Source organism: Lathamus discolor, chromosome 5 (genome assembly GCF_037157495.1).
Source record: "Lathamus discolor isolate bLatDis1 chromosome 5, bLatDis1.hap1, whole genome shotgun sequence".
Lineage (NCBI taxonomy): Eukaryota > Metazoa > Chordata > Aves > Psittaciformes > Psittacidae > Lathamus > Lathamus discolor.
In genome coordinates this window covers 10,440,932-10,456,727 of record NC_088888.1, presented here as the reverse complement: position 1 = coordinate 10,456,727, position 15,796 = coordinate 10,440,932, and the positions used below count along the sequence as shown (strand labels likewise).

The window sequence follows — 15,796 nt, the reverse complement described above, 5'->3', positions numbered from 1 at the left end:
TACTCTCACATAGTTTTGGAAATAATATTATGAATATAATGGGGGAAGACTTCAATTAACAGTAGTTATTCACACCAGATTAATAGAATCGCTCCATATAAAATAGCAGATGCTGTGACCCAATATACATAGGCAAGAATTCTTGTTTAACAGTTAGATGGTATTTTTGCCATGTACAATGGTGCTGAAATCCAGGGGAAGGAAAATAACAGGAAAAGCAGCATCTGCCTAGCTAAACTGAAGGCTGTACTAAGCAAGAAAGAACTAAAAATCATATTAGGGAGAAATTTTTACTTTCTTCCAAGTTATTCTTTTCCTTATATCCTCTTTCTTCCGCAGGTAATATGCCAATGACAGCTGAATGTTTTTTCAATAATAAAATAACATCCAGTAAGACAACAAATTACTTTTCTCCCTGTCTCTCACGTATTCATTTTCTCTAGAGATCTCTCAGACTTCACGCAAGAGGCCCCTTGTATGAGTTGTCAAAACATGACAGTTCATCCAACCACTGTTTTGTGCCAACTGGAGCATGTTTTCTAACAATCGCTGTTAGTCAGTGCTTCAGTCTTTTGGCCAGGACTGGCATTAGGAATGCTCTTTCATTTACTGTTTTTGCTGCATGCATGGGAGACTTGGTGGACAAATATTTCTTGTGTGGAGGATGAGCCCTGTCACTTCTTAGAGCAGGAGGCATGAAGATGAGAGTTATTGCTGGTTGCTCTCCCAACACCCCCTCCTCACACCTCTCTTTGTAGCTGTCTTGAAAGAGTGTGCTTATAATTGATTGATAAAGGAGTCCTGGCCATCTTCTTTGTAGCTTGATTTCTACTGAACAAAGCAGCTGTCAGAGATTTTGGTGATTCAGTCCCTGGTGCACACTGAGGAGCTGGGTAGATATAAAGTATATGCTGTCACTTTACAGATTCTCTTAACACATAAATGAATGGTTGCATTATGGTCCTTCTCTCTAAGTGGCACATCCAGCTGCGGCTCACTCCCCAGAGGATTAATTTAAACCCTCGTGGCATAGGGACAGCCCTGCGCTTAGTATCGAGGCCCGAGCGCTCTTCCCGGGGGTGATTCCTGCTGAAATGATGCCTCCTCTGGAGTACTGCTCCTCTAAAACATTTTCTCTTCCCAATGCAATCTAATAGCCCCTTCCAGGGGAAACCTGGGCTGGGCCTGTTCAGCCTGGAGAAGAGAAGGCTCCGGGGGGAATTAATCCATATGTGTAAGTATTTGAAGGGAGGGTGTCAAGGATGGGGCCAGACTCCTCTCGCTGGTGCCAGGCAATGGGTCGAGAGGCAGCGGGTGTGACCTAGAACACAGGAAGGTCCACCGAACGGGAGGAAGCCTTCTTTGCTGTGAGGGTGGCCGACCGTCGGAAGGGGTTATGGAGTCTCTTTCCCCGGAGATCCTCAGGAGCGGCGTGGACACAGTCCTGAGTGTTGTGCGTTAGGCGACCCTGGTTGAGCAGGGAGGTTGCACTAGGTGACTGCCGCGGGCCCTTCCAGCCTCAGCCATCCTGCCGTCCCCCCGAGCGCCGCGTTAAAACCTCTCGGGCCCGCAGCGAGCTTTGAGGGAGGAGCGCACCTGTGAGGGGATGGCCGGCCCGCCTCTTGCCGCCCTGCGCTTCCCCGCCGAGCTGGAGGGCTTCCAGGAAGCGAGGAGGTAGGGAAGAGGTTCTGGGCAGCGGTAGCAGATACAGGGCAGGGCGCTGCCTTGGAGGGGGCTTGTAGGCTAACGTGGCCTTCCGGGGGTCCGCCTTCACCTGTGAGCCCCGCCGGCACACCTCCCGCCCTCCTCCAGAGCCTGGCTGGCCGAAAGGGCGCGTCCCCGTCTCCCCGAGGAGGGCTTGGCTGCCTCACCCCGTTCGGGGTTTGGCCGGGGCTCTGCGCCTCCGCTGCCCTGCACGGTCCCGAAGTGGGCGCTGAGGCGGCGTGAGGGGAAGAGGCTCATGGCGGAGTGAGGGAACGGCGGCGCTCCCGTCAGTAACTCGGCGCCGGGTGAGTGTACACGGAGCCTGCTGGTGAGGAGGAAGGGTGCAGAGCAGTAAGGTAACATGTGCTCAGTAGCTTTAAATTAAAAGGTGAGCACAGGCTGTGTTGCGAGGCAGCAGAGAGGTTCGTGTGCTGCCTGGCTGCTCTTCCCACTGCCTCACTTGCAGGTGGATGAGGTGCATCAGGCAGGATGGGCCCCAAAGCCATGGGATGCCTCAGTGCCTCCCGAGTTCCTTGCCTGCTCTGTCATGCCATGCTGCTGCTCTCATGTTACCTCCCAAAGCAGCAACCCAAACACCAGGCAGGTATGTCTGTGCAGGTATTTGCTAGGGGTAGTAAGGTGCCTGCCAGGGATATGTGTGTCATATGGTCCCTTAAAATGTAGCTTAGTGCTGGATAGTGGAAGAAAGTAGATGGAAATGTCTCTTCAGGCTTGCTTTTGCTGCAGGAACAAGGCAGTTAAACCTTGCAGTTGTTTTTCCTCTTTGATTTTCATGACTGTTGACACCTTTTCCCTTTCCCCTTGGGATTTTTGTTTGGTTTTTTTTTTTCTGTGGGGTTCATTTTTGGTGCCTTTCCATCCTGTGATGGATTTGCTCATTTTAAATTGCTGCTGCACGTTTTGCTGCACGGAGGAAAGGTGGTACTAGGGATGCGTTTGTGGAGGGTTTCACCTTGTTTTTGTGAGTGCAGTGTTCACTTCCAAGGGTCTGGCCTGTACTTGGTGTCCTGCTGGATACCAAGCAGGTTGATAAGCTGACAAGCGTGGAGCACAGTTTCCTATTTATGCTCCATTGTCACAGAGAAATACTTATCACTGCAGGCATCCATGTATCACCCCACATGTACCCCTGTACTGGTGGGCAGAAGTTCAGAAGGGCCTGATGAGGCAATTGAAACGCTTAGATTGAATGCCCTGTGCCCTTTTCTACCTAGAGAGAATGGGAAAGGCTTTAGGAACTGGCTCTGTCCCTAGGATTAATAACTGGAAAATCAATTTGTCATTTCCCTGTCATAAATTAAAAGCTTATAGGCCTTATAACCTGAGTATAATAGAGGTTAGTGTGTATTGATGGAGGTCTCAAAGCTCACTCAGCAGAGCGCATCTCTACTATACAATTTAAATTATGTCTCCTCCGCAAGGAATATCTGTCAATATTTGTATGAAAAAAGGGCATGCTGTGCAAGAATATAGTACACTGCTGCTGCGATTGCTGCCACTGGAGGAGGTGTGTGCTTGAGGGAGGTTGTGGTCCTGTTTTGATTGGTGTAAGTGACCTCTGTATTGTGCATTTGTGTCTCCAGATGTCGTACAACTTAGTCATGTTTAAGCTGATGAGCTGCCAGTTAGGAGGTCTCTAAGAGAGAACAGAGAACCTGTACTTGCTGCCTTGTCTGTTGCAGTGAGTTAAGAAAGATGCCACACCAGGGTGACCAGCTGAGAGTAATGGAGGAGTGATTTCTACAAGTTGGTAGACAAGGAGTGCGAAGGACCCTTTTAAGTCAGCCACATATAGAATTAGAAAGGATCAGTCTAAGAGTAAATTACCTGCTGGTGAGATTCTTGCAGTTGAAAGGAGATGTGGTTTAAAACAAACCTAGTTTGTTTAGGCTGCTGAAGAAAGGATCTAGGCTGCTGAAGAAAGGATAATCAGAATAGTTTCTTAACAAGAACAGGCTTTTTATAGTTCTCTTTAAATTTGATTATTTCTGTTCTGAATAAGTCATCTTTCTGTGATTTGTGGTTACACAAGTGATCTGAGAGGATCCAAAGAGCGAATGATCCATAATCTGACCCTGCAGCAATGTTAAAGCAGATTACTGTGTTGTGGTGTATTATTTATACTACTATTTTAAGTAATTTGTTTATTAGGAAACTCTAATCACTTTAATTGAAACAGATGGAGTTGCCAGATATTTCAGTTGTTTGTGCACAAATCATTGCTGGTAGACATGTTGATTAAAAAGAAATAAATTGAAGCACTCACAAGACTCTACTGTCATCAGACACGCACAGATCCCACTGTCTTTTCAATTGGATAGTAGCTTAATTCACTTTCTAGTCTATGGTTGGTTTCCTGTATCTTCATATGTACCGGAAACTAAAATGATTGATTTCTACAGCCTTTCTTAAACTGGTGTTTATATTAATTTGATTATAAGCATCACTTTTGTTTCCTCTTTAAAGGTGTGATGATGAAAAAATAGATTTCTAATAAATAAATTGTTCTGTCTCTCTGGAGTCCCGTGGTTGCAAGTGCTAAAGATTGTTGGACAAGGAGTTCGGGTTTTTTTGCAATATATTTAAAAACAGACTTTGCAGTTTACTGGCACTTAAATTCCTTATATAGAGGAATTAAGCCTTTCAGATCTATAATGTCAATACAGTTGTGGCATAAATGCATATGCTGGATATAAATCTCTGGGACAGCTCTTGAAAGAAACCCCCCAGAAATCACAACTCTCTTCCCTCCCCCCCCCCCCCCCCCCTTTGCTGACAGGGCACACTATTGAAGTCCTAAAGCTTTGTATCTAGTCAATTTATATTGGTAGTAGGTTTAAAAAACTATCACTAAAAGTTTTGTTAGATTTAATTACCTTTCTTGCAGTGTTTGCTGTTTTTCAGGTAATGCAGAATGGCTTTTATTCAGCTTCCAAAGGCACACGGCTGCTTCTTTATGTGCTTAGCTGGGCAAGGACAAAGTAAAGTGGGTGTTGCATTTAAACGTTTAAGACGAAGGTAAAAAAGGAAGGCAAAAGACCTTTTTGGTTTTTTGTTGTTTTTTTTTTTTTTTTAATGCGAAGCCATAAAAAATGGCAGGTGATTTATGGCAGCAATTCAAATATTGTGTAGGTTCTGAATTTGCAAATCTGGTTTATATGGTCTTGTAGCAGCTGCCACATGAAGAGCAACTTATCACTGAAAAAATGTATGTATTCCATATAATTTTTTTTAATAAAGTATGTTACATTGTCAGTAGGGAAGGACATTGTGAAAGAAGGAAAGCCTGAGGGTGGAAGTTAACATTAGGCTTGGAAGACTGGATGCTGTTTGCATAGATTTTGCTGTGTTGCACCAGATAGCATTTCTTTGTCATCCTTTCTTTGTACTGAATAGGATAATAGCATTGAAATAGCCTGATGAGAGACTAATTTAAATAAGAGTTCATGAAGATACGTGCAGTTATTCTGGTGATGTGGAGGCACTATCAAGTTCTGTTAAAGATGCAAATATGTTTTCATTAAATCCCAGACACTTTCAGATGTATGGGCCACACAGTCTCCTCCTCTTGCAAGGATTAACCTGTTGTAAAGGCCATTCAGCTTGACCACAACAGGCACGTTAGATCATGTCCACTTCTCTGTAGGCTATTCATTGCAAGGGAAGGAAATGGTATTGCTACTTGCCTTTTTCTTTTACTTTCTCCCTTCAGGCAGAGGCTTTAGTTGTCTGCAGGGGTCATAATGCTAAATGTGGTGGCTGTTATTTAATCATATATCCCAATTAAGTTGTCCCAGTTGTAGGTCAAAGGGCTCCACAACTGATAGGTCTCTTTTGACGAGGAGGTTCTGGAAAGTGAGACTGAATGGGGGAGCTGAGCTGGCTATTGAGTGCTTGTAGGCATTGTAATCAGGCTGTCAGGGTGGAGGAGGAAAATGAGAGTGCCTTGTGGATATCCCCCTGCTTGGGGGCAAGAGGGTAAGGGAACACAAAGGCTTCTGTTCCCAGCAGCTGGATGGGAGAGGAGTGGAAGCAAGCAGCAACTGCTGGAAAGCTCATGAAAATACAAGACTGATGGGTAGAGAAGCCCATGAAGAATTAAATAGTTGATTTGAAATGACTGCTCTTGCCATGTGTTGATCTTGGCCTGGGCCTTCCCTTCTCTTGCCCTTGTGTGAGCTGTATTTCACAGAATCACAGAATGGTTAGGGTTGGAAAGGACCTTAAGATCATCTAGTTAGTGCCCTAAAGCACATGCTACTCAAGGTGTTCCCCATAAATAAACTGTGCAGTAATGATGTTGTATCTTCTTCAGTTGAGAGTTTGGTTGTTCTTTTGTCCATTTAGGCTTTGACATGAAGTTTAAGAGACTCTTAACACTTTATAGGGTAAAAAAGAAAAGTGTGGTTTATTTTTCTTTTCTTTTTAAAAGATCATCTAAGGAACTAGAAATAAGTGGTCTAAGGTTTTTATGATATTGCAGTAGAAAACTGTATAGCATGGCTATATCCACTGTTCCTTGCAGCCTAAATTAAAGTGTGCTTCATGCATCGTGAAATTTATATTGATAACATAGAGGCCTGGAGAGGGTATTTTCAAATTTAAGGAAATATGTAGAATCCTTATTACTGCTTGTGCTTGTGGTGTATATGGATTCCTTGCATTACGTGGTTTCCATTGTGTTGTGAAGCATTCAAAATGCTGAGTGAATGATAAAGCACCTGATTAAGAAAATCAAATATAAATTGGAAAAACAGACTCTGCTCTTTCCAGCTTGCTTTTAGAAAGGCAAATTAGCTGGGAAAATTATAGTGGGAGGGCAGCAGTATTAACCTTCAGATTAGCAAATGTTATATCACCAGGAGAATAGGCTGAACTACATAAATCTGTGCACACTAAGAAGAAATCGGATGCTTAATAGAGAATGTAATTGAAGTTTAAAAAATAATCAGTTAATTCTACTAATGTCAATTCAGATTATTTGTTCCACTTGGATACCTACGGCAGGACAGTAGAAAATTCCAAGGAAGAGCTGTTTTTTTTGCTGGGCTTTTTCAAATGGATATAGCCTTTTCATAAACATCAAGTTAGTTCTGATATAGTTTCCTTCTGTTACTGAATATTGTTGTTGAGTGCTGACTGTGGTGACAAAAGCAAATGTATACTGGCCATTCCAGAAAATTTAGCAATCCTGCCAATTACAAGTAAAATCCGTGCGGGTTATCACTGCGTGTTGTGTTAAGCAACTTGAGTTATGGTGCGATAGTAAATTGGACACTGAGAACTGAATCATAGCAGCACCAGCAGGGTAACTGGTTTCTGAAAGAGTAACATCTCAAAAAGAAAGGTCTGTGTTGGAGGCTGATGCTGCCTGGAGGCTGAACCTTTGCGGCAGCAGATCAAGCTTCTGCTGCTTCTGATGGCTTGGTGAAGCATTTCAAACCCCAGGGGTCAGAAGCTTGCCTCGCAGGGTCCAGTCCCTATGGCTACCAGCATGTCCCATATGCCCAGGATTCATAACTTGCTTTGCAGGGTCCTGTGCTCACTCAGATGGAACATGCTGTGAAGCATGTTAGTAGTCTTTGCACTATAATGATTCTGGTAGAATCTGAACCAGCATCCCGAAGGAGATTGGCTTTCTGTGCCATTTTATCAACAAAGCTATTTCCCTTTCAGTCTAGATGATGCCTTTCCCCGCTTCAGCCTGTGCTGCCCTTTTAATCTATCCTGAAGGGGAACTGCTGCCTCTTGGGCCCTCCTCTTGATTTGCTGCTACCTCCATAACAAATCTCTCTCTGCAGTCCATTTCAGACATGCTATTGCCTGTCTGTTTACAGACTTCCTCCATTTCTTCCTGCCTCATTATGGAGAAAAACTTGCTGAAGTATAAAATGAGTATGTATACACACCTTTGAGCACAGAGGAAGCTGGTTTTGATTAACTTGATATGTTCTATGTCTGTTTTCTTTTTCCAGTATTCAATTGCAATTTTGAATCTCCTTGTGAGCTGGAATACTCCCTTACCTCAAAAGATCAGGAAACCTCCAACCATGCCTGGCTGAGACTGAGTGCAGAGGAAATCTCACAGCTAAACATCCCAGATGGGCTGGAGAGAGATCACTCTGAGAATACACCTAAAGGTAAGATGAGTACAACTATGTAAGGTCTTCAGTGTAGTGGCTAATTTTTAAAACACCCTCACTCCACCCCTAAAAAAAATCCCTAGCAAAAAAAACACAAACCAAAAAACCTCACCCAAACAAACATGTCCTCCTAAAATACCTAAGACAGCTATAATAGTTCTTTTACTGCAGCAGACAATGAATGCAAGCGGTGTGAAAAACAAAGGGGGTCGTTCTGCACACAAAATACCTGTTTTTGTCTAAAAGCAATCTGCATCATATATACGGGAAGCAAAATACCAGTATTGTGGAAAATCTGAATCAGCAGACTCATGCTATGGGTAGTGTTTGGTTAAGAATAGTACTATGGTGCCTGAAGGTTATTCAGTGTTTGGAAGAGATGAATAAAATAGCCTGGGTTTACCTCTGCTCTAGATCCTGTTTACTGCTTACTAATATGCAGACCATTGTAGGCAATATCCTTTTGTCCAGGGATTAGGTTTTTCTGTTTGGTAAGGGAACAAAAAATGAGTTTTACTCTAAGAAGAAAAAAGTTCCTGTCTCTTGAGAGAGCTGAAAAGAGTGAACACACTTTGCTCCTACCCTGGGAGAAAATTTGGGTTGTTGGAATTATTTTTCCTGTTCATGATCATATCTGTGAATAATAGCGTATTTATTAAGATTACAAGTTCTAAAAAGATTTTTAGGTGCATTTGTGCTCTGCTAAACCTGTGAAAACACAAAAATTCTTAACATCCTTGCTGCTGTTACTGATACCTGCTTGAAACTTCTCCTCATCAGTGTCAGGTGGTGGTGGTGATGAGAATGGAGCTACAAAATGGAAATGGGGGAATTAGGGCTACAAGCTTTATCCAGGCAAACAAGGAGGTATAGGGAAGGTCAGCAAATATTATCAGGGATATGGAGCAGTTTCTGTACTAGGAAAAACTAAACAGACAAAGATTCTCTGTGATGGTAGAACTTCTATCAAAATGCGCATTGAAGAACAGTGCGAAGCAGCTGTGAAGTTAATGGGTGCTGAGTATAGAACAAGCAAGAGGAGGTATTTTTTTATGTAGTACCTGAATAAATGGTGGTAATAAGATGCATGCATGAATGAATGTTATGGAGGCCAAGAGTATGCATAATGTTAGAGAAAGATCGGATGAATTCTTGCAGAATGCATTGATCACTGGTTCTTTAATGCAGTTGTCTGTTTACAGTCCTGATTCAAGAAGTCTCTTATATAGTAAGCTGCAAGTGGAAGAATACTTTTCTTAGTAGCAAGTGTCAAAGATGGTGTTTGACTTTTCAAACCTGCAGTCTGACTGCTTGTAACAATTCTTATGGTCACACAGATACTGGGGAAAAGTTTTGGTGATGCTATATTCATACTCTTTAATTCTGTTTTCTCATTCATATCAATAGCAGAATCATTGAATGGTTTGGGTTGGAAAGGACCTTAAGACCATCCAGGTCCGTGTCCCTGCCACAGGCAGGGACACCTTCCACTACAGCAGGTTGCTCCAAGCCCTGTCCAGCCTGACACTGAACACTGCCAGCGTTGGGGCATTCAGAACTTCTTGGAGCATCTTGTTCCAGTGCATCTGTGCAACTTCCTTACATCTAACCTAAATCTCCCCTGTGTAAATTTGAACCAATTACCCCTTGTCCTATCACTGCAGTTCTGATGAAGAGTCCCTCCTCCCCTCCTGGTGCAGTACTTTTTCCAAATAGCTATTATAATTTAGCTTTTAAGACCCATTGCTTGAGCACTGACTCACCAGCAAAAACAAATTGTTTTGGTGGGATCTGTGTTGTGTGTAAAGCAGGTGGACCACATTTGTAATTCATGCAAATACCTTCTAATATTCACATCAAAGAACATACATGCACATACTAAATTTCTTGCTACAAAGGTACAGTTAAGCAAAAATTTGAGGCGAATCGGAATGTCTGTGGTTGTTCTCTTTTTCTTAAATTCTAGTGCAAGCTAGCTGCTGCTGAAATTTAGGAATTAAAATGAGCTTTTTTTGATGTTAAGAAGGGTTGCTGTCTCCTTCCTGGAGAGGGGAAAACCCATGACAGAATGAATGTACTGCTTCCAGGTGAAGAGCCTGGCTGGGTTGCTGCAGTGCTGCATGTTATTGACGTATGTTTCTTCTGGATTCTTTTTGGTAAAATTATACCTTTGTGTCCACTTTTATGTCTGTCAAAGCAGAAGGGGAGACTGTTGGCTGGCTCCATAGCCCAAAACAAATGGTGGGATTGGTTGATGATTTCTAGTTGCTTGTTGGGATAAAATTCCATTTCTAAGCCCAAAGCTTTGGGGTTTTTTTTCACGTGGAAGGTGGGCAGTTTAGGCTGAAGCTTCTGTTCTGCTGTTTTCTCCTGTTCCGAGGGACAAGTACCTAGAGTCACACTGAGTGGATTTAGATTTGTGGGTTGCCACGGTGGGGGGTTTTGGGGTGTTTCATTTGCTTGTTTGTTTGTTTAAATTATCAGGCATGTTTGACATTTTCAGTGGTAGTTTTCCCGTAAGCCCCTCAGTAGAGCTGTAGGTCTGCAGCTCATAGATGACTGTAACTTGTGTGTGTATAAAGACTCATTTGAAAAATCAACACTTGGAGCTAGCATCTCTCTATTTTAAATCACTTTAATTACAGCTGCTTGGCACAGATAGTTGTGTGGTCTGTTTCAATCTGAAATAATTAAGCACAGTAGATCCAACCCCCACTGTTTCCTGCAAATTGTACTTCCAATTATCTCAATCTCATTTCATCTCTATTGCAGACAGTAATGCACAGAGATAAACAGATAGCATAACTTGATTTTGGGATGGTTTAAGCTCATCCTTGTCATTTGGCTATCAAGTCATGTCAAGACATTGATAGAGACAGATGCCTTGGGTATGATACATTGTGCTTCATATCCTTTTCTGTAAAAACTTTAGTAGGAAATCACTGGGATGTATTGGATGATGTATTGAGATGTATTGGAGGAACTTCTGTATTTTTGCCCCTGTCCCTACAACATGATAGAACTCATTCTCAAGGAGTCGGAACAAATCGGCATTGATCGAGCTACCTGGAGGAAGAACTAGTTTTAGGTGTCTCAGCATTGGTTACAGTCACATCTGAGTGCTTCACTCACTTGGCATATTCAGCATGCGGTGTAACACAAATCATTGATCTTCTGAATAGGTTTAGATGGTGAAGTGCCAGTTTGATATTAAATTATTCAGGGTAAAAGATTGGATGTCTGGTTGGCAAGGAATTGAAAAATGATGCTTTAACTGGATAATAGTGGCAGGTGAAATTTAGTGTAGGTAAACTGAATTGAGGTGTTGGGAGAAACAATCGGAGTTTGGCATATATAAGGACAGATTCTGAGCTGGTTGTAATTACTTAAGCTGATTTTAGGGTAAGAATAGAGCTGTGAAAACATCAACTCAGTAGCAGTCACAAAGTAAATGTGTTGTTGGAACTTAACTGGGAAGGCAGTAGAAAATAGGAAATGCTCTAGAATAAAGGTGTGGGGCAGCTGTACCTAGAATATATCATTCTGTTCTGGTTCCTGTGCATCAAAAATCATTTAGTACAGCTGGGGAACTTATTAAAAGGAGGAAAACAAGAATGATCTAAAGCATGTAATGACTGCCTTTTATGAACACTTAACTAAGGCTGCCCTGCCTGCAAGAGACGTCTAAAGTAATACATGGCAGAGTTTTATAAAAATCACAGACTTTTATAAAATCTTTATATATGATGTATCAAGCTTTATAAATGTCTAAGACTTTATGAAACGCTGAAAGGATGATAGAGAAGGAATATTTGGTACTACTTCTAATACAGAATTGGATGGTATCAGATGAAGTTAGTAGATGTCAGGTTCAAAACAAAAGGAGTTCCTTCAGTATGTAACGAACAGTAAAACTGTGGAACCTTTTTTTGATTCTGAAAGCTTCTACGGGTGTGCAAATTGACAGGATTTGTGCAGGGAAGAAAAATGCAGCTACTAAATTCTCAAGATTACCTTTTCTGGCTCAGGAAGTCCTTGTGCAATAGATCCCTGATGGCCAGAAGTGGTTAAGTACAACTGTTTGCTCTCCCTGTTCATATATTCTTTCCTGTGTATCTGTAACTGTCTGTTTTCAGAGCCAATATGGCTGAAGTGAATGGATCTTTGGTCTGTGCTGGTGGGGTTGGTGTGGTGCTGTGTCTGTCCCTCACATCCCAGCCCAGATTTTTTTTCTTCTCCCTTTGAAAAAGGAGAGAAATGCACTATGGGTTTCAGAGCAATTTAGAGAGAAGATGTGCTATTTAAACACTTAATACTATTTGCTATCCTGTTAAAGCCTTGTGAATAATATCGAACCATGCAAAAATCAGCTAGGCTGGAAAAGACTTTTAAGATCATCAAGTCCAACCATTCCCCTAGCACTGCCAAGACCACCACTAAACCATGTCACTACTCGTGTTCATGTAGGGCCTCCTCTATACGATTTGTGAACACTTATGAGGACAGTGATTACACTACTTTATTGGGAAACCTGTTCCCCCCTCCCCCTTGTAAGTGGATCAGTGAGTGACAGAATCACTAGTGTATCTGCCAGCTTGGCCCTGCACGGTGTGTAAAAGTCTGCTGGAGCTACCAGAATTTCCAAGTCACGCTTGCATAACTTTCTGCAGGATCAGGGATTTAATGTTAAAATTCCACTGATATGCTGAAGATTGAAAGGAAAGTCTCCTGTGTTAGGATCTGAATCAGGCCTGTATGTGCAGTAATGAGCAGGCAATCCATTGTGAATTACTAGACTTCATTTAATTCATGAATAATCAAAAAGATGCTATAAAAAATTCAAGCATTCTGCATCATTGACTGCCTTTATTTATTTTGACAAGTGTGATTAATTCTTAATTATTTATGATCCTTCATAATCTATTATACCAGCAAATGTACTGCAGTCTATTGTAATGAAATATGAGGAATTGCAGATCTTGCAACTGTGGCAATATTTCCAAAGGAGGCAGGTTAGGCAACCCAGTTTGTGGTTAGAATGACAGAGTTTGTAGAAAAAGGAAGTTCCACTTCACAGCTGTATGGATGTATGTGTTTGTCATGCTGAAGTGAAAGAGTCATTTGCTTCCCTGATAAACCTGAAATCGGTCAAACCAGCCATAAATTCTGTGCCTCTCGAGTCTTGATTCAAACGCAGAGGTTTCTGTACTATGGGGGCCTCTAGAATAATTCAGCTCTGAGTAGCAGAGTGGTTTAACAGCCATCAGAAAGTGTGCCTTTCCAGAATTCATCTCTCCTGCTACCTCACTGCAATGCTTAGATTTTCCTTCTTCCTGAGAGGCAGTGGCCCAGCTTCCTGTCAGCAACACTGTTGCTGTGTTGCCCATGGACTTGTAGAGGGCAGTAATTGCAGCCCCAGATCTGGGAGCACAGCTGTGGCTTCCTTCAGAGTCATTTTACAGGGAAGAGGAAGAGAGGAATCACTAGTACACAGTTAATTTTGTATATTTAAGGAGGAAGGACCAGCAGCAACTGGACCCAGAACAAGTACACAAAAAGTGGATCCAGATGTGTGCTCGATCAAATGTCAAATTAATGCCTTTCCAACCATAAATGAAGTTTTAGACTTAAAGGATTAGAGGCTTGACCATCCTGACTGTGGTGATATGATTCTAGATAAAGTGAATTTCTGCTTCTGTGATCTGAAGATTTCAGGACCGTGAAAATATGCAGCTACTGGATAAAAATTTCAGATTAAGAGATAAGTTGGGGAGGTGTGACCACCATTTCAAATCAGAATTGAAAAAGTAATGAGCCACCCTGGAAGTGTGAACACCAATTGAGACAACTCCTTAATGGAAAATGTAGATTAAAGTTTCAAGAAGGATGGCAGGGAAAGTGAGAGATGAATGAGGACAACTTCCTGACCAGCACTGAGTAGTTGAAAAGCTCTTATGTAAGTTCTAACCCTTATGTAAGTATCTCCATGTTATGTTAATACAGTTTTGATTTCTGTAATTATTACTAAAGAGAAGGAGCAAGGCTGAGGCACCGAGCATATTAGCAAATGGGAGATAATGAACTGCAGGACTATAAAATGGCTGTTGACTTTAATTTATGATTCCTCAGACAAAGAAGAATGAGGCAGATAATACAAGATAATAAATAATATTTTGTTTCAGATTATCACTTTATTAACAAAACAGTAGGCAATAAATCAATGTGGGCTTGCAAGAAGTAAGTAGTTGAGAAGTTATTTTTCATGTAGGACTCTTTAAGCAGAAAAAAGACTTGTAACACTTAGAATTCCACTAAAAATTGGGGAAAAAGATTCTCTCTGAAAAAGATAGCTCTTTACCAGGGTAAAAGATTAAGAACTCATGCTGGACAGACAAAAGTTTTCCCTTTGCATTAATCCTTAAGACTGGTTTGAGGATATGCCTTTGTCTCACAGAAGTGCTCTACCTTACGTGTCTGTTAAACAAGGAAACAGAGGATGTATTCTTTTCTATAGTAATTGTTATGTGGAGTTGGAGGATTTGACAGGGTGGGTCTGAAAAGCCCCAGAATTGTCTTCTTGGGATAATTTCTGTTTTAGGGGAAAAATAGTTTTGAACCTATTACAAATTTTGATAAAAATCTTGCAAACGTGAATGTTTATTGCCCCCTTCTTTTTAATGCTGGAGAAGAATGTGGATCATCCTCATCTGCATAGATTCAGTCCAGATGGCTGAATAGTTCTCAGAAAGATACTGATGTGATACGATTCCACCCTAGATTTAGTCTTTATAAGCATTTGGATAAGCTACAGGTATTCTATGAAGATTTGTAAACTTTGCACTTTCGTTTAGTCAAAGGAGGGTTCAGTTTTCTCTTAGTTATTTTCCTTTCTAAGATTTGGCCATTGAGTTGGTAGTAATAATTGCTGTGAGTTGGAGGCTCAGCTATAAACCACAAGTGAAACCGTAGAAGAATTAAGTGAGATCTGGAGCAACACATGGACTGAAAATTACTCATCTCTGTTACTGTGAATGAGATTTATGAATTTTTAGGGGTGACTCTCAAGTTATTTGTAAACAGGGAGGGTTTTAAAATAAAAAATGCTATTTACAGTGAATAGTTCTGGCTCTTCTAGTTGAGATTGAAATTTTGATACTCAACTTGGCAACATACACATATCAAGCATTACAGCACAGCTCCATAGGAACGTATGCAGCATTAATACAGCAAATACAAACCAAACCGGCTTCCAGAGCCTGTTGGGCTGTGAAGAAGGAGGGGGGAGGAAATGCAGCCTTTTTCTGATGATCAGATTCCAGCTCATGTTCTGTCAGTGCAAGGAATGGACCAGGTGTTCTTAGCATTTTGCAGCTTGCTCTTCTCATTAGTACTACACTTGTGCTTTGTTATTACAAAATGATTTCCCTTTAATGAGCCTGCTCTAAAGAGGCAAATTATTGTCTCGCTGTAGGACAGAGTGTTTGTTTATAGAGTAGCTCTGTATTTATAGGGACTATGGGTAAGCACGTGGGTTTGTTGATTGTAGAAATCCTGTTTGTTCATTCCTTAATTCAGTGAAGACTTGCGTGCAGCTCGACATGAAGCATTCTGCTCCACAAGCTGAAAAAGAGAAATTAATTTCAGTGTGCATCAGATGATAGCATGCTCTGATGGCTTTCTGCATACCTGTGACTAATGTACTTTAACAAGTATGTCCAAAAAAAGTATAGACAATGAAGAAGAAATGGGTTGTAAAACGGCCTCTTCTTCACCCTTAATAATTTTTTTCTCCTTGGCAAGATTAGAGGCACATTAAAAGGACAGCTGGAGGGAAGTGTATCCTGCTCTTGGCTGTGTTTGACCTTTTTTAGAGGGAAAGATTACTGGATTAACACACATCTGTAATTATTTCCCCCCCCTCTGTCATT

At 41.6% G+C, this 15,796-nt stretch overlaps 1 protein-coding gene across 4 annotated transcripts in view; it reads left to right on the top strand.

Moving 5' to 3' along the window:
- ALK (ALK receptor tyrosine kinase) overlaps positions 1–15,796 on the top strand; it is a 317,234-nt gene that overhangs the window by 89,614 nt on the left and 211,824 nt on the right. For 2 of the 4 annotated variants that reach the window (XR_010612843.1, XM_065679710.1), the window contains exon 3: positions 7,701–7,865. Coding sequence is in view for 1 of the 4 variants with exons in the window: in XM_065679710.1 (XP_065535782.1) it covers positions 7,701–7,865 (165 nt within the window). In the remaining 3 variants the exon portion in view is untranslated. Of the gene's footprint in view, positions 1–1,595; positions 1,675–2,245; positions 2,309–7,700; positions 7,866–15,796 lie in introns of those variants that run through there. The other 2 variants (XR_010612847.1, XR_010612844.1) reach the window with 2 other exon arrangements.